Source organism: Rattus norvegicus, chromosome 1 (assembly GCF_036323735.1).
Source record: "Rattus norvegicus strain BN/NHsdMcwi chromosome 1, GRCr8, whole genome shotgun sequence".
NCBI classification, from domain to species: Eukaryota; Metazoa; Chordata; class Mammalia; order Rodentia; family Muridae; genus Rattus; species Rattus norvegicus.
This window is the reverse complement of record NC_086019.1, coordinates 59,639,247-59,658,742: the sequence shown is the minus strand read 5'-3', so window position 1 is coordinate 59,658,742 and position 19,496 is coordinate 59,639,247. Positions and strand designations below refer to the sequence as shown.

Here is a 19,496-nt window from a genome sequence, read left to right as displayed (position 1 = left end):
GGTTCCACTGTTGGCCTGGACTCTGCTGTGTCTGCCGCTCATGCTCTCCTCCAAGTCTCTAACTGTCCCTAACTCTCCTTGACTGGCTGGTCAATCAGTCTTTACCAGTCTAGAGCCATTCTATAAACACAGAGCCCAGACTGTCCTCTGCCGACGTTTAACAGTGCTGCTGGTTTAGTGTCCTGGGTTCCCTATGGGGGTGCAAACTCAAGTTTCTTAGGTCCCTATGTGTCTGACAAAAAGCCTTTAGAACAAGGTAGATGTGAAGAAATCAGGAAATAAACTCCTGCAGTACTTCATGTCTACCACTGGAGGGCTCTACACTTTTCTGGTCCTGGTGTGCTACTCAGCAAACCCTCTCACTGGAAGGCTCTGTGCCTGAAGCAGAGAACCTCTGCTAAACACAATGTTACCAAGAAACTGGCTGTATCTTCATGGCAGCCTGTAGAAGATTCTCCACGACCCTGAGGACCCAATTGGGAAAACTTAGGTAGGCAGGGTGTGGGAGCCACCAGGGCTGTATGGAGACCTTACCCAGAATTTAATCTCCAGCTGTGCATTCCGATTAACATGACCCACACTCCTATGAAGGTCTCTGGGTGGCTCCTGATGAGTTGGGGGAGGGGGGAGGACAAGGAAGCTGGGTCAAGACAGAAGCACTGTCCTTACTCACTGCGTATGGGCTTGTTCCTGCCCTAACTGGGAAGCAGGAACCAAACACCCACTCCTCATGGGACTGTCCGTGATGAGGCCAGCTGAGGATCTGAACTGTCAGCAAGAAAGACAGGAGCTGTATGTGCCACAAACCAGAGCACAGTGTCCCGCAAAGCCCATCTCTCAAATGATGCCATCTCCTCCCCAGAGTGGCTCCAGTCTGGGTTAGGAGTGGGTCATGTATTCCGAGCTCTCTGCTACTCCTGCAAACACAGCAATGGTGCCTTCTCATGCTCATCTATACTGAGCCTAGGGAGCAGCCAGAGGTCATACTCATGGGAATTCAGACTCAGTTCAATCTGCTATCCTGTAGCCCATGAGTCTGGACTCAACTTTAGTGGTCAAGGCCAGTGGTTTTTTCCTGGACAAGACTTTGAGAATGTTAGTGACACATTGTATGCCCTTGGCTGGCCTTCACTCTAATAGCCCTGAGTGACCATTCCAGCCTGCCCTCAGGGATTCAGATCAGCATTGGCCAGATCAGGCTCTTTGCTACCTGTTCCTATAGCTCACCTCCACTGTAGTTCATGTGTCCTGGCTGCTGCAGCTGCTCCAGAAGCTACCAGATGTCTTCCCACAGAATCCTGTAGTCCCTGTGGGCTCATCCACAGACATCTCACACTCTCCCTGCTGGGAGTTAGGCTGGATGCCTGCTGTGTGGGAGCTGCCTTGGCTTGTGGAGCAGAGTCAGAAGCAGCGGAGGAGATGTTGTCTGCTGCTCTTAATGTCCTCAGTGCCCAGGGCTTGCCTATGGTGTGGTTGTGGTCCAGCTCCAGTTAATCACTGATATAAATTCAGCCCGTAGAAGCTGCGTACCCCATGAGGCACAGGGAGGACCATGACTGAGGGAGAACCATGCAATCCAGGACCCTGTTGGGATCAGGGAATATTCCAGGCCCCCTCTCACGCAGGATGCAAGGCTAGGAGCTCTGTGTGCCCTGACACAGGGGCATGGGACCCTGACTCCCATGAAATGCTCCTTCATACCTATTACATCATCAGCTTTGAGAAGGTCTTCCTCAGTAAGAACATTCCACACTGCTTGCCTCTGCCATCTAGCTCTCTTTTCCAGGGCTGCATGCCCTCAGGAACATTGACATGTCTTCTATGAAAATTAATATTCTGTTAAATCATTTTGATAAACAGTTCTCAGCATGATATCTGTGTCCAGAAGTAGTCATCAGCAATTCTCACGGTGACAGGGAATCAAAATCTTCCCCCTGCTCTTCATCCTCCTCTTTCTCCTCCTCTTCCTTCTCTTCCTCCTCCTCTTCTTTCTCCTCCTCTCTTCATCTTCCTCCTCCTCCTCCTACGCTCCTCGTTCTCCTCCTCCTGCTGCTGCTGTGCCTAATGCTGCTTCTGCTATTGTTGTTACTCCTGTTGCTGCTGTAGTTTCTGCTGGTGTCTTTTCCATTGCCATGTGTCTGAAATCACCTACTGTTTATACTGAGGACATGAAAGAATTTCCAGATGACACTGTGAAATAGACAAGACAATTTATTCCAAGCAAAAAAGACAGTGAGGTAGAATTCTTAGCTTACCATTTGGGGCTTTGATTTGCCTTACTATATTATAACTTCTTTTTTCTACTTCTCAGTTGAGGACTTTGAAAGAAACCATTTAGAACTACTACCTGTAAAATTCAATAGATCACTAGGTCTTAGGAACAAAAAAAAACCAGTATGCAAAACAATATGCATGCATGCAGGTTTCTGACCATCAACTATAACCCACAAACTAGGTTGTTGATACTTATTCAATGACAAACCTTGTTAATTAATTTTGAGGCTCAATGGAATGGGATGTTACATTTGAAAACATAAGACTCTGTTCTGCAGCACTTGTGATTGATGACCACATGTGAAAAGATCAGTAGCCCATGGAGGAGTCCATGAGCCCATGAACCTCTTGTCCTCACCCTGTGGGAGCTATTGGCCTAAGGGGGAGCTGGAGTCCATCTGAAGGGATGGGCCAACTAGAAAACTCTGTAGAGTGTGGAACTCATCAATCCTATTGGGTCCCTGCTGGGAAGAGGAGAAATCAAGAAGAGGGAGAAGGCTTGGTGTTGGGGAAACCTCATAAAGAACTTAGAGCAGAAACAAGGTAAGAATTGTGGGGAAAATGGAAACCAGAGACAGAGGAAGGACCAGCATAGAGCAAACTGAAAAGGACAAAGCACAAAGGTACCTGGGCTATGCCTGCTACTTGTTCTCTGGACTCTCCTTGTGGCTCATTTCTGGGGGGAGATTCTGTTCTGCCCCAGGCGAGGTTTCTTTCTCCTTGGCATGCAGCAACACAGCTTTATAAGGGCATTTGCTATATTCCTGGTCCACCCCTTAAAACCTCTGTGCCGGACCCTGCTGGGGATGGGCTTATCCTCTAATGGGGCTCTGTGGGAGAGTGGGTTGTCTTCTTTGATTTCCTTATTGCTACTCTTCTCACTGAAGATGCTTGTTGTTTGAATGCATGGGACACTCACGGCACATTTGTGATAGTGGTCCTTTGTAGGTGTCATCGGTAGAGGCCTGAGACGACCAGCCACAGTGTATCTTTTGCCTCCTTTTGGATGAGCATTCTGGCCATAGTGAGATATGTGACCATGGGACGATGACACCCGCAAGGTGCCAAGGACTGGCAGGCTTCCTCTCCTCTTTGGTTCTAATCTAAAAGCAGCAGCAGGATCCAGGCTAGGGAATGGTGCTGCAACGGGACTCACTTGCTGTGCCTGGGCTGTGCAGCCATCCCCCTGGAGAGCCTGCTTTTGTAGAAAGAAATAAGTTGCCATTTCCTCATTATATTTTCTTTGTTTTAAAGAGTGTTTTACTACAGAGGCTTGGAATCCAATGCTTTTCATGGCATCCAAAATGGCCGGGTCTGGTGTGAGGGGAAGCAGTTCTTCATAGGGACCTATCAATCCGTTCCAGTGTTCTTTGAACCAAGGGTGTTTCATCGCCTTTCTTGCTGTTGGTCTAAAGTTGGGATTTACCCTCAGTAATTTACTAAGGAGGTCCTCCAGTTCTTTTGAAACCCCACAGGGAGCAGGATATACCCCTGCCACTACTTGTCTTTGCAGTTCTTGGATGATCACTGAAGCAAATGGGAGCTTTCCCACTACCATACAGTACAAGACCACTCCTATAATCCACATATCATTCTTCGGCCCGTCATACTGATGGCCAAGGAGGAGTTCAGGGGAACCAAAGGAGTACGTGCCGCAGTGGTGGTTTAGCATTTTTCCAGGTTGAAATTGGGTGCTAAGCCCAAAGTCGATGACTTTGACCTTTTTGTATTTATCAATCATTATATTGTCCAGTTTGAGGTCTCGGTGAACAATCCCCTTTCCATGGCAGTAGCTCACTGCTGACAATATCTGTTCAAATATTTGCCGGGCCTCATCCTCCTCTATGTGCCCTGACTCTCTGATGTACTGGTAGAGTTCTTGGCCTTCCACCAGCTCCATTATGAGGTATATTCTCGTTTCCTTTTCAATAACTTGTATGAGAGACACTATGTTGGGGTGGTTGATCTTTCTCATTATGTTTGCTTCCATCACGGCTGGCTGGAACCACTGCTTGTCCTTTCGCAGAACTTTGACAGCCACCGGGGTTCCTGTGAGCCGGTGGTGGGCCAGGAGGACTTTGGCGTTGCCCCCTTGCCCAATTGTCCCCAATACTTGGTATTGGGAATGGAAGTTGCCCTCCTCAGAGATACTGGGCTCGGGTGTAGGGGTTGGTAACTCCTCCTCAGTCTCTTTAGGCATTTTATCAGTACTAATGCTACCTAAAAATAACAAAAATGGAATCAAATAATGAAAAAGATGGAGCAATATAGGAGCTAAAATTACACTTGTGGTACCTAAAAGAAACAAACAAAAGAAAAAGAAAAAAAAACAAACAAAGACAAAGTAAAAACTAGTCTAGAAAAATAGAGCAAAATTATGAAAAACTTAAGGGGAAAATATGAAGAGTCATAAGTAAAAGCCACCCAAATAACCAACCCCAAAAGAGAAAGCCAAGAGCACACACATACTAAATGCAATGATGAAAATAAAAATCGTCATACTACAATAGGATTGGGCGGCCAAAGATGGTCAATACTATGAATAGATGTTCACTGAAGAAAAAAAAAACAGATGAAAGAAACGAGAGGAGAAAGAATTAGTATAAGACAAAACAAACAAATATAAAAAGCCAACAGTTAAGGGAAAACTCCATTGAATTTCAGGACCTAGTGATCCACAAAAATCCACAACTCTCCAGAGCAAAATACTGAAAATTAAAATTAACCAACCACAAGGAATAAGGCAGTTAAATATCAGTGAATAGTAAACCTTAAACAAAGGCCGAAGAGTCAAAGTGTCACAAAGGGCAAATTTGTATCAAGTCTAAGTCAATGATTGCTTATACTCAATAAATAGAGAAACAGGAATAATGTAAAAGGATGAAACCGCAGGGCATTGAAAATGGAGATAGAGTTAATCATCTGACTGCAGAACCGTAAATAATCAAAGCAGTAATATATCATGTGAGAACATAAAAACCACTAAAAAATGAAACCAGCAATCCATAATAAATAAATAAGTAAATAAAACAAAAAACAAAACCCCAATAAGGAAATAGCCAATGGCGTGGCAATATGTGACCTAATTCTTTCTCTTGAAGTCATCCAAAAATCAATCAATCAAGAAATAGGCAGCCAGCCATCTGCATAGGCCTTTAAACTGATATTATGGGGTTGGCATACCAAATGCCTGGGAGCGACTGGTCAGCCAGCCCAGATACTTGGGCAGCTGCAGGCCAGTGAGAGAGCCTGTCTTGAAAATAAGGTTGAGAACCTACCTCAGGAACAGCAGCCGGGGTGACTTCTGGCCTCTACACTCTCTTGCACTGAGGTGCAGGTAATATAGATACAAGGGGCAAAAGAGGATGGGCACGTGCACACACAGACACACAGACACACACACACACACACACACACACACACACACAGGCACTCACACAGGCACAGGCACACACATAGGCACACACACAGAAATACACAGAAGTGAACTTATACTCACACAAACTCTTACAAACACCCAGATTCACACAAAACACACATACTTACACACAAGCAAACCTGGAAAAACACACGTCAGACACATACACACATACACACAGGGATACACATACGCACAAGAAGACATACACACATACAAACACATACACACATACAAACCTGTAAACTCACACACTCCTACATATACTGACAAACACAAAGGCAAAAGTGTACACGCACTCACACACAGGCCAATCTGTCAACACACACTCTCTTACACACACTGATACATACACATATACATAGTACAGTAAAATTCGATACAACCACACACAGCTCACTAGATACAACCAAGTCGCAGAGGGCTCCACTCCACACCTCCTCTCAAAGCACTCAAAGAATTCCAGGCCTGGCAACAGCTTAATATGTGTTTGCTGGGCCGCCTCACAATCGCTCCGCATGAGGTCACAATAGGACCTGTCAACATGTTCGGGAAGGACTCTGAGACCGTGGCTTCTATGGGCTATGGAAAGACTTTAGGCTGTTAGAAATAAAACCCTGTAAGATGTTTAGCTGTCCATAGTTCTCTGTTTTGAATGTTTACTCTGCATCCTGCTTTAAAGTCCTCATGTCTACACTCAGGGTGTCACGTTTTCTTTGAATTCTGAAGGATTAGCCTCAAACTGATGGTATAGTTTTCTTTTTTTAAAGACAAAGCTGTTTCTAAACTGACCCATCAAGAGGACACTGTTCTCATAAGTCCTCAGAAAGGCTCTAGGTTATCACCAAACACCTGAGACAAAGCTGCAGGACTAGGCAGAGACTTGAGTTTGAATCCCCCAAACGCCTAATGGATGCATCAGCAAAGCTCATAAGCTTTCTCTGTGGAGAAGTTAACATGGACCAACAGATTAGAGGGCCAGAGCCCCAACCCATGCTGGGTGGACACTCTCCTTTGACATCCAACACAGAGATCTTTGTACAGAGATCAGGAGAAGGCTTCTCTGAATAGCTGTGCAGAGCACCTCAGGCTCAGGGACTCAGGACTGACACCCATAGAATGCTGTAGAGGAACCCTTTGTGATTCAAGGGCTCATCTGCCTGAGTCCCTGAGCCTCTAGAGATGATCCCAGGACTGGGCTGTCTCTGCTTATGGGCTCAGACAGGGAGGTGCCAGGGGGTTTGCCCTTGGCTCCTGGGAGTAGAGCAGTTTTTCTTTCCCTGTCCCTGCTTTTTGAACTTTTCTTTCCTTGGGAAAATGGAAGGACTGGAAGAAGTCTGGCTATGGTGAGTGAGGCTGGCTGGGAAACTGCTCGCTGTTCTCCATTGTCATCCTGCTGGGGGTTTGGAGTTGTTGGCAGGTTAGCCTCTCCACCATTCCAATCTGCTTCTCTCCATTTAATCCAGGCATCTCTGTCTCTTCGCTTCGTGACATGGTTGCACAAGTCCTACCTGTAGCTGCCACTCCAGGGCATAAGTCCCTCAGTGAGTGAATTCCAGATGGTTCTGTCTAGAGAGAAATTGTACAGGGTCGTTGCTCAGTATGTAGGTACATGGAAGAGGATACTGCACGGCATCCAAACACATTTCATATAACATCAATCCACATACTCTGGTACTCATCGTTTCTATTTACACCTTTCGCGATTACTGCTATTCAATGTACTGTGAAGTGTGAATTTTTATTATGTTTCACTTCTGCAAAGGAAGAGACAGTGTTTAGCCCTGGAGATTCCAAAGGCCTAGCTGGAAGGGAGGCCTTGACACACAGGTGTGCTCCTGGGAAATAGCTCTTTCATAAAATGCCCCGTTGAATCCCATGATGTGTGGATTGCTCTATGCCCTATCTAGGGTTGACCTCAGTGTGTGTGTGTATGTATATATATATATATATATATATATATATATATATATATATATATATATGTATATATATATATATTAACTTGAGTATTTTTTATATACATTTCCAGTATTCCCTTTCCCAGTTTCCGTGCAAACATCCCCTTCCCTCCTCCCCATCCTCCCCCCCTTGTCGCCCTCCTCCCAACAATCTAGTTCACTGGGGGTTCAGTCTTAGCAGGACCCAGGGCTTCCCCTTCCAATGGTGCTCTTACTAGGATATTCATTTTCCGTGTTCCCTTCCCCAGCTTCCAGACTTTAGATGAGTGGATGCCCTGACTGATTTTTACACAGGATAAAAGTCGGCTACATTTGTGTTTGATTATTAACAGTGCCTCTGGAACTATACTCAGATCATCAGCTATTCCTTTCACCTCTGAACCATCTCAAAAGCTCACACTATATATTCTGTTCTGTCCTCAGTGTACCATGTATTGCTATAATCACCAGCATTGTTAAAGCAAGCCAAAGGAGATTTATAAAATCTTCAGATTTTGAAATTTACATTCACACATAGCTTGTGCTACACATCATTAATCCCCCTGTCAGGAGAGAGAAGGTCTCTTTACTGTCCAAACCACCCTTGTGTACAGGGTGAGTTTTAGGACAGCTTCAGTTTGTGGTAACACTCTGTCTCAAATTAAGCACACAACAGCAACAACCCAACCACACGCACACAGAAACACATGCATGGAACATACACACACACACACACACACACACACACACACACACACAAACACACACGAGCACTTTCCAGTTGCTACCCTTCCCATTCCTCAAGTGAGCATTCAGTGTAACTGTACTTTAATCTCACCTACCTCTGTCCTTCCAGTCTGTAGGCTTCTCTTAAACCCTCAGGAATTGGCAACTGACATCAGGCCGGTTTCTGCTTGCTGGTGGGGAAATTGGCTTGTGTTGCTTTGTTAATCTGTACTCCCTTAGCCATCTTCCCCAGGCCCTGAGAAGATTCCATTAACCTCCTTCAGAGTACTTCAGTGTTTTTAAGTCATACTCAACAAAGTAAGAAACCATTTGGTTTGATTGCAGCATTTAGGATTGTGTTGAGTAGGTACCAGCAGAATGTACACTGTTTATGAAGTAGGTCTGTGAGTAAGGGCTAGGTGTAATTTTATCTGCTGAGTGAGTGAGCGTTTGCTCCATATCGTTACCCATTTTGGCTTCTGTGGTATTTTTATTCCTATAGACTAAACGGTTTGAGTTTGTGTTGGCTTCTTCTGTGATTTCAGTATCCAGCACCTCTGGACTTATCCTATAAGTATTACCAGATTAACAGGGCTGTTGATTTTCCATGGAGATGCTTGTTTACATTTGTACTTAATCCACATCTTATGTTCAAGAGGAGGGAGAGCAGCTTTCTGGCTTTGCAGCAACACACATTGACCCAGAGTGAAGGTTCTCTATGTTACTGATTCAAATTCCTGAATCATCATGACATTTTGCATGAGCTATCCTCCACTGTCTCGGGCATTTGAGTACTCCTTTCCCAGTTGGTGACTCTGTTTGGGAAAACTCAGGAGGTGTGCCCTTGCTGGAGAAAGAATGCCAGTGGGGCTGGACTTTGAGGTTTTAGTGCTCTGCACCACTCCCTGTGCACTCTCTGCTTTGTACTTGTGATTCCAGATGTGAGTCCTCTGCTTCCTGCACCTTCCACTGTGCCCTGTAGTCATGGAACTTAACCTGTGGTAACAGGTGGTCTGTGAAATAGGATCACTAATCGCCTACATGTTTTATAGTTTGCTGTGCTCATGGCATATCTGTCACAGAAATACAAAGGTAACTAATGCAGAAGGGGATGTAATAGAGCGGACTCTTGCTCTGTGATACCTGACCATGCCAGTTTGTGCTTGTTACTTGTTTTGGAAAATATGCAAGAATTCAGAACTTTGAACTAGAAGTGGCCCAGTGCTCTAAGAAGATTTTAATGGGGTATACTGGCAGGAGCTTGGGAGTCAGGAGTGCCAAGACCTATCCAGAATGTGGAAGCCCAGGACAAGGGGATTCAGAAGGCAATAATACTTGTAACTGGTCTGGGATAATTTGTATGATGCTTTTACAAAAATGTGGCTTCCTTCCGCCCACATCGTAAAAACCTACCTGAGGCTAAATTAAAAAGTAATAAACAAATTTCTTCGATGAAAATTTGAAGAGAGCCCAGTATGGCCTCTGTTATACTGAGGTATAGGACTTCAATGAAAAAGAGCAAATGGGGCAAATAGAAATGCAAAATGTACAGTTTACAGAGAAAAAGACACTGGGAAGATTAATATTATAGCCAATGCCTAGGCCAGAAGAGAGCCTGCAATTACTTAGGACATTAGAACTTTAATAAGAGGCCATGTCTTCTCAGGTGATGACATCACTCAATTAACCTCCTAATCTGTGATAGAAAGTGACTTACTTAGTGTTTTCATGCTGTTAACAGACACCATGACCAATGCAAATCTTATAAGAAGAACACTGCTTTGGGTTTGGTTTACAAGTTCAGCAGTTGGGTTCATTAACATCAAGGTGGGAGCATGGCAGCATCTAGGCAGACATGGTACAGGAGGAGCTGGGTGTTCTACATCATCATCTGAAGGCCGCTACTAGAAAACTGATTTTCATGCAGCTAGGACAAGAAACATAAGGGTCACATCAACAGTGACACACTTCCTCAATCAAGGCTACACCTATCCAATGAGGGCTCATCTGCAAATAGTCCCACTCCCTGGGCTGAGCATATTCAAATCAACACAGGAACATTAGGCATTTTCAGTTCCTGAAATCACCTGTGATCAGAAGCTGCTGCTACTGTGGGTCATGGGGCCCAGGGCTTTCCAGAAATCAGGCATCTTCTCATGTACTCTCATCAGTCACTGGGAGTTAGGAAGCTCAGCAAAGGACTGCTGTGTGGGCTGAGAAAACTGAGAGAGTCTGCTTGGGAAGGTGTGTCAATCTTCATCTTTACATGGAGATAGCATGGGGGTTACCTGACCTTACCTGACCAGTTTCCATGTTTGGTACCCCTGGATCATATTCATTGTCAGGTAGGAAAGTGTTATTTGGCACCCAATGTCATGTTGTGCTTATCATGTACCCAAAGTTGATAGATGACTTAAGAATGTAGGCTTGAAAGGTATCCAGTTTCTAATCTGGGAAGGAGAACAGCAGGCCTGAGAGGAACAGGCCTCATGTGCAGAGGAATGTACCATCTGTACATGGTTGGGAGAAGCTCAGAGAAGGTTAATCAAAGCTGTCTATCCAGTAGAGGTTAGTTAACTGTGGAAACTATCACTAACAATAAAGGTAACTTTGAACTCTGAGGAAGAGAAGGTTTGTTGCCATTGTTTGTGGACCATGCTTCAGAGGTGATGAGACACAGAGAAACTGTGTTTTGGGTTCATGCCACAAAGAGTGCTAGCTGAGCACTTCACATCTTAAGTTGTGTATGTCGTCAGGGCCCTTACACAAAGGTGATCTAGTGACAGTGTCTTGCTTTATTTGTAGCAATCACATGAATTTAAATTTCCTACTTGTTCTTGTTCTTAAAAACTCACTGATTAGTTTTAGCTGAGACTCCTGGGAGACTTTTCTCTCACATGCTGTAAGTTTTAAAGATTTGGAGATTAACATAAATAACTATTCATAGGTCAACACAGGGCCCACACTGACCTCACCTTTCTATCTGGAACTGTTACTCCTGAGCCAAGGGTCTCAAGGGTCTCTGCCTCAGAAAGAAATGTGGTAAAGTGATTTCATAATCTATTCACATTCCTTGTGTCATCCAGAACATCTGCTAGAATGAGAGGATCCTTCTCTGCTCAGGACAATGTAGCTAATGATTCCCCAGGAGGAAAGAAAGGGCCACTACCTGCCTCTGTGGGGCAGTCCCTGGTGTTCACGGTAATGTCACCCAACAGTCCCACCTTGAATCTGCTGTTCCACTTGAGCATGGAGCCTCCCTTTTATTCTGGGAGATAAACAGGAATCTCCAGCTAGGAACAGTGGTCCAAACATGAGGTTAAGTGAAGGCAGTTAGAATGGGGTATATACATTAAGGGTTTCTGATTGAATGATTCTGAACTTAATGTACTTCCTACTAGATTCATCTGTAAGTGATATGTAAGCTTTGTATTAAAATGTACCTTTAGGTCCAAGATTTCATGGTAGGTCAATGCCCTACACTCTCTTAAAGATAATTTAAGAACTGCATAAAGAAGAGAAAATACTGATCAGAAAATGTTCCTAGGTGTACAGGACTGGTTTACATGTGCAAGTCTCTGTGCTCAACTCCAAGAGCACACAATATGCATTAGATAGTAGATGATAAGAACGCTCTTTCTTTCTTTCTTTCTCTCTCTCTCTCTCTCTCTCTCTCTCTCTCTCTCTCTACCTCACTTTCGATCTATCACTCTCTCATGGGTGTGTGTGTCTGTGTGTGTTGTGTGTGCATGTGTTTGTGAATCTGTGTCTGTGTGTCTGTGTGTCTGTCTGTCTGTCTGTCTGTCTGTCTGTCTCTCTCTCTCTCTGTGTGCGTGTGTGTTTGTGTGTGTGTGTGTGTGTGTGTGTGTGAAGGTGAGCTGAGGGTCTGCATGCCCAGTTGGAAAAAGGATCCCATGTTGATTGACTCCCACCTTGACAAGTATCTTGTTGTTGGGATGACCAGCAAGTGACTATTGGGACAAGATAGAAATATTTACAAAGCCAACAGTTTTGACCGATTTATGCAAATTAGGGCAGATTTGAGAGTACACTTAAGAGTTTTAAACTTTGTTTGAAAAAACTAAACAGTGTTCTTGGAAGAGTTTCTTTGGAGTAGACCGCCAAAGGCCAAATTTTATCTGAATGTTGGTGAGCACCTGTGGGTTTTTGTGTTCCTTATGTAGTATCCCTTAGGTTTGGGTCAGACAATGTAAACCTTATCATTTCCACTGTTTTTAACATCTCAAATGATGTCCAACGTCCTAGGTGCCAATCCACAAATGCCCACTCCTACATCTTCTCCCTCCTCCCTCCATTTTGCCACTATGATGCTGCTCCTAAAGTCACCCAACTTTTCGAAACCCACCACTCCAGCCTCCTCCTATGTTCGAGCATCACATCTCCACAGGACCAAGGGCCTTCCATTCCATTGGTTTCAAATAATGCCATCCTCTGATATATATTGGTTGGTGGTCTATTTTCTGGAAGCTCTGGGTCATCAGCCAGCATATATTGTTCTTCCTCTATTGCAGGACCTCCTCTGTCACAGGACATCCACTGTTTAAGCACCACCACTACCTCAGGAAGTCCACTGTCTGTGTGTCAACTCCACTGTTACAGGACCACAAGTGTCTCAGCACTTCAACTATCACAGCACTTCTACTGTTCAGGAGCTCAAGAGTCTCAGCATCTCAAGTGTCACAGGACCTCCTTTGTCCAAGAACTGGACTGTCCAAGCAACACTACTATTGCAGGACTTCCACTGTAGGAGCACTACAACTGTCTCAGGACACCCACTGTCCTATAACCTCCACTATCCCAGGAATTCCACTGTCGTAGCACCACCCGTAGCAACTAAAGTGTTTCAGGACATCAACTGAAGCAAGATCTCCCATGATTCTGCAACTTCACTGCCACAGGATCTCTACAGTGACAGGAATACCCCTGTATCAGCAATTCCAATTTTGCAGGACCTCCACTGTAGCAGAACCTTCAATTGTGCAGCAGCTCCCCTGTAAATAGATTGACCGCCACGATCTCAGTGCCTCCACTTTCAAAGGACCTTCACTGTCACAGAACCGGCGCTATTTCAGTGCCTCCACTGTCGCAGGACCTACCTCTTCACAGGATCTGCACTGTTGCAGCAACTGTAATTTCAATTTTTCAAAGTCATTGCTGGTTATTAGATTTCAGGCTGAATGAAATGTGATGCTACTTTTGACCGCATAAGAATTTGTTCTATAGCTCTTGTGATAAATGCCGTGTGTGCTAGGACCAGTAACCTATGGAAGACTTCATGAGCTCATACCACTCTCCACCTCACTTTGTGGAAGCTGGTGTTTTTAGAGTGTGATAAACTTCAGGTGAATGGATGCATTCAGCTGCACCACGCTCTAGAGTGGGCTACACAGCAGTCATATTGAGTCATTGCTGGGAAGAGAAGAAATCCAGAAGAGGGAGATGGTTGGGTTGGGGGAAGAATCATAAAATACTTAGAGGATATAAGAAGGTAAGAATTATGGGGAACTGGAAAACAGAGCCAGAGGAAGAATGAGCACAGAGCAAACTGGGAATGACAAAGTACAAAGGCACGTGGGTTTTGCCATCTGCGTGTTCTCTGGACAATCTCCCTTGGCCTCATTTCTGGGAGAAAACTCTTCCTCCACCCCCTTGTAATGTTTCATTCTTGAAGGAAAGCAGCAACACAACTTCATCAGTGAATTTCCCCATTGGAATTGGTTCATCCTTTAATGCCTCTGGGAAATCCCCAGCTGGGGAATGTCCTGCTCTCTGCTGAGAGACAGCAGGAAAGTAGGTTGTCCTCTGTTTTCTCGTTGCTACAGCTCTTCTAAGTGTGGCTGATTGTTGAGTGAAGACACAGGATACTTCTGGTGTGTATGTATGCTTTGTTCACTGTGGGTGTTGTCGGGAGTGTCCTGAAAAGATGGGCATGCCCAATGGCTCTTTGCTTCCTCTTTGACTAGCCTTATGATCATAGGGATACACTAGGCCATTGGAAGATGAGGAGAACAATGTGTCTATGTTGTGTTCACTTCTATTCCTATTTAGTCCTAGAGGGAAATCAGCAAGGATAGAGAATGGGACCGTAACTGGACAAAGCTGCTGAGCCTGTGTTGTGAAGCAATTCCTTGCTGTTACATTAAGCAATAGGATGCCATGTTCTGGTTATACCTTTTTGATGCAATGAATCTATAATATTTTACCTCAAACCTCAATATATTACGTTTTTCCTCTTTTGGAGTATCTGGCATGGGAGGGATCACTTCTTCATAAGGATTTGTGAACCTCTTCCAGTTTTCATTGACCAGGGGTACATCATCACCTCTGAGACTGTCAGCCCATAGTTCGGATTGACTTTTATTAAGAGGCTAAGCTGCCTCTTCTGACACCCCACAGTGAGCAGGGTACACACCTGTTACAACCTGTCTTCTGAACTGTTGTATGACAATGGCGTCAAATACAACAGTGAAATATAAGCCTACTCCTAAGATCCATACGTTGTTTTTTTTTTTTTTTTGCACCATCATAAAGTTGTCCTAGGAAGAGATCAGGTGCACCAATAGGGTAAGCACCATGCTGCCAGTTCAGCATTTGCCCAGGTTTGTCTTGAGTTGAAGGCCAAAGTCGATGCTTTTGACTTTTCCGTTCTTCTCTAACAAAATATAATCTGGTTTCGGGTCACTGTGAACTTATACAGTACCCATAGCCATAGATAAAGGCTGCTAATATTTGCCTAAATATTTCCTTGGCTCCTTCCTCCTCTTGGTGGAAAGAATTTCAGATGTATTTGTAAAGCTGTAAAATTTCAACCAGTTTCACGATAAGTTATTAGAATTGTCTCAGACTCAATTGGAGAAGCAAGATGATGTTGGGGTGGATGAAAAACTTCATTATATTTGCCATGGTCATGTTTGTCTGGCACCATTTCTTCTTCTTTGCATGCACTTTGATAACCCCTGTAGCAGAACTTCCACTGTCTCAGCACCTGAACTATCCCAAGACCTCTACAGTCAAAGGACCAATATTGTGGTAGGGCGTCTGTGGTCAGGCAACTCCTCTGTCTCAGACCCTCCAAATTGCAAGACCTTTACGGGCACTGGAAGTCACTGTCCATAAACTTCCACTGTTGGAATACCTCAACTATAACAAGGACCTCTACTATTGTACAACCCCCTTGTCATAGCACGTCTATTGTTACAAAGTATTCCACTGTCAAAGGACCTCCAGGGTCTCAGCCTCTCCACTGTTACAGGATCTCTACTGTCTTAGGACCACTGCTGTTGGAGGACCTCCTGTCTCTCAGCAACTTCAGTTTGTTGGAGCTCTCCTATCAGAGGACATTTACATTTTCTGTACTTCCAGTGTCACAGCTGTTATAAGAACCTCCATTCTCACAGGACCTCCAGTGTGTCAGTACCTCCACTGTCCAAGGACTTTTATATTGTAGGACCTCTACTGTCCTACAGAATGTCCACTGTCGCTAGATTTCCACTGTCACAACACCGCAACCATTACAAGAACTGCAATTTTGGCATGACCTCCAGTGTTCCAGCCCCTCCAGTGTCATAGGACCTCCACTATCACAGGACGTCCACTGTCTCACCAAGGCCAATTTAAAGGACCTCTACTATAGCAGGATATCCACTGTAGCTGGACTTACACTGTTGCAGTACCTCAACTGTTGCAGGACCAACAAGGTTGCAGGACATAGACCCTCTCAGCAGCTAGAATTTGCAGGACCTCTACTGGCACAAAAATTCCACAGTTGCTGGAGCTCCACTGTCACTGCAAATGCACTGTCTCATGATATTCACTGTTGCTGGACCAGTAGTGTGGCAGCACATTCATTTTTGCCAAGCCCCTCCACTGACGCAAGACTTCCACTTTTGTAGCACCTTCACTGTCCAAGCAAACCAACTCCTGCAGGATCTCCATTGTCTCAGGGCATTCACTAATGCCAGCTCTCCAATGTTGTAGGATATCCACTTTCACAACAGCTAGAATCTTGCAGGACCTCTACTGGCAAAGACAGTCCACTGCTGCTGGCTCTCTACGGTCAGTGCCAATGCACCGATTCATGACCTCCATTGTCACAGGACCTCCACTTTTGTAGGACCTTCACTGTCCAGGCAAACTGCAGGATCTCCAGTGTCTCAGGACATTTACTGGTGCAGAGCCTCCCTTTATTCCAGACTTCAACTATTCCAAGGTCATCTACACTGTCTTAGGACCTCCAATATTGCAGGACCTCAATGTCCCAGGACCTCAGGTGACATAGCACCTCCATTGTCCCAACACCCTTACTGTCCCAGAACCTCAATTTTCCCATGACCTATTCAGTTGCATGACCTCCAAAGTTGGAAGAACTGCACGGTATGAGAGCCTCAACTGTTGCAGGACCTGCAATGTTGTAGGAACACAATATTCCTACACTGGACCTACACTGTCCATCACCTTCACTTTCCTAGCACCTCCACTCTCACAGGACCTACACTGTTGCAGGAACTCCATTGTCTGAGCACCTGCATGTCTCAGGACCTCGAATGATCCAGAACCTCTAATGGTGCAGGACCTCCACTGTCACCAGACTTCCACTGTCTCAGGACATCCACTCTATCACCAACTAGACTTTTGCAGAACTTCTACTGGAACAGGATCTCCATTGTGGCTGGTCTTACATTGTCTAAGGCCTCCACTATCACAGACTTTCAGATGAATTTGTAAAGCTGTAGAACTTCAAAGAGCTCCGTGAGAAGGTATAGACGTGTCTCAGACTCAATTCCTTGGTGAAGCAATATGATGTTGGGGTGGATTAATATCTTCATTATATTTGCCATGGTCTGGTCTGGGTGGCATCCTTGCTGCTTCTTTCCATGCATTTTGATAACCATTGTAGCAGTACTTCCACTGTCACAGAACCTGCACTACCCTAAGAACTCCCTTGTCACAGGACATCCACTGTGGTAGTACCTCGGCTGTCAGGAAACTCCACAGACTCAGTACCTCCAAACTGCAAGATCTCTACTGGCACAGGAATTCTACTGTCCCTGAACATCCACTGTCACAGCACTTCAACTGTTTCAAGGACCTCTATTGTCACAAGACCTCCTATATCACGGTTATAAGGACCTGCATTGTCAAAAGACCTCCATTGTCTCAGCCCTTCCACTTTCTCAGGACCTCCAAGCTGCAGGAACTCTACTAGCACAGGTTATCCATTGACACTGCTTTTCCACTGTTGCAGGACCTCAACTTTTATAAGGACCTCCACTGTGGCAGGACCTTCAGTGTCTCATCAACTTCACGGTGAGCAACACCAATGTGCAAGACCTCTACTAGCACAGGATATGCACAGTATCTATACTTAGACTGTTGCAGTACCTTAACTGTTGCAGGACTTCCAATTTAGAACATGCACTCTTTTAGCAGCCAGACTTTTGCAGGACCTCTACTGGCACAATAATTCCTCTGTTGTTGGACCTCCACTGTCAGTTCAATGGCACTGACTCATGACATCCACTGTTGCAGGACCTCCAATGTTGAAGGATGTTCACTGTTGCAGGGCATTCCCTGTCAAAGGACCTCTGTTGATGCGGGATCTCCACTTTCACTGTTCTAGAAAACCAACTATTGCAGAACCTACAGAGTTGGAACAACTGCATTGTATCAGGGCATTTACTGTTGCATGACCTGTAGTGTGGAAACACCCCCATTTTTACCAGATCTCAGCTGTCCCAGGCCCATCTCCACTGACTGAGGACCTCCAATAATGCAGGACATCCAATATTTCAGGACCTCAAATGTGCCAGGACCTCAACTGCTGAAGGTTCTCCAATATCGCAGCACCAAAACAGTCACAGGACCTCCATTGTCCCATCACCTTTACTGGCCCAGCACCTCCACTCTCACATGACCTACAATGGTGCATAAACTCCAATGTCCGAGCAACTGCACTGTCTCAGGACCTCGATTGTTCCAGAACCTCCAATGGTGCAGGACCTCCACTGTCACCAGATCTCCACTGTCTTAGAACATCCACTCTATCACCAACTCGACTTGTGTAGAACCTCTCCTGGCACAGCATCTCCATTGTGCCTGGTCTGACATTGTCTCAAAACTTCAGCTATCACAGGAATTCCACTGTAGCAGGACCTCCTCTGTCTAAAGACAACCCCTATTGCAGGACCTTTACTGTGCAAGGAACTCCACTGTTGCAGGACATCCATTCTTGCAACACCTGCATTGTCTCAGGACCTCCACTGTACCAATCCCATCTCTAATGTCTCAGGACGCCCACTCTTTCAGGACCTCCACTGTTGCATGATCTTGAATGTAAAAGGACCTTCGCTATCTCAGTGCCTCCACTGTTGCACGGACTACAATGTCTCTCAGTGCCTCCACTGTTGAAGGACCTACAATGTCATGGGTGCTGCACTGTTTTATCAACACCACTATCACTTATTACAAGGCTTTGCTGGTTATTTATTTTGAAGCTTAATGGAGAATGATGTTACTTTTGACAAAATAAGAATTTGTTCCAAACCGCTTGTGATTAATTGCCATATGTGCAAGGATCAGTTGCCCCTAGAAGATTGCATGAATCCATAGGCCTCAAGACCTCACCTTGTGGGAACCGTTTCCTTTTGGTGGTGATACCGTCCTGGTAAAGGAATGGGGTAACAGGACAACTCTGAAGTCTGGGGTACACATCAGTCATATTGACTCCTTGTTCGGAAGAGGAGAAATCTAGAAGAGGGAGAAGAATTGGTGGAAGAATCATACAGTACTTAAAAAGTTAAGACAGAAACGATTTTGCAGAAATGGATACCAGAGACAGAGCTAAGCAACACAGAGCAAACTGGGTAGAACAAAGCACAAAGGTACCTGTCCTTGCCTGCCTGCCGCTTATTTTTTGGATGCTGTCTCCAGCCCTCATTTCTCAGGAGAGATACTGTCCTGTCCCAGGAGAGTTTTCTTGCTTGATTGAGCACAGGAACACTGCTTCATTTGGATATTCCTAATTTCTTGGACCATCCCTTGAATCCTCTTAGCCAGCCACTGATGGGGACAGACTCGCCCTCTCCTCATGCACAGAGAGATAATAGGTTGTCTTCTGT

General features: G+C 45.0%; 1 protein-coding gene across 2 annotated transcripts; it reads right to left on the bottom strand.

Annotated features, from left to right (window-relative positions):
* Positions 1–1,147: 1,147 nt before the first annotated feature.
* Positions 1,148–6,225, bottom strand: LOC134485015 (sperm motility kinase Y-like). Of its 2 annotated transcripts, XM_063280837.1 has the most exons (3): positions 5,553–6,225; positions 2,902–4,494; positions 1,148–2,190 (listed from the first exon to the last, which is right to left on the bottom strand). In XM_063280837.1, the coding sequence occupies exon 2, from the start codon at positions 4,472–4,474 to the stop codon at positions 2,945–2,947; it is 1,530 nt and encodes a 509-aa protein (XP_063136907.1). In that variant the 5' UTR covers positions 4,475–4,494; positions 5,553–6,225; the 3' UTR covers positions 1,148–2,190; positions 2,902–2,944. The 2 variants fall into 2 exon arrangements, with proteins under 2 accessions (XP_063136907.1, XP_063136908.1); XM_063280838.1 differs by lacking the exon at positions 5,553–6,225 and having other exon boundaries at positions 2,902–4,515.
* Between the last annotated feature and the right edge of the window lie 13,271 nt (positions 6,226–19,496).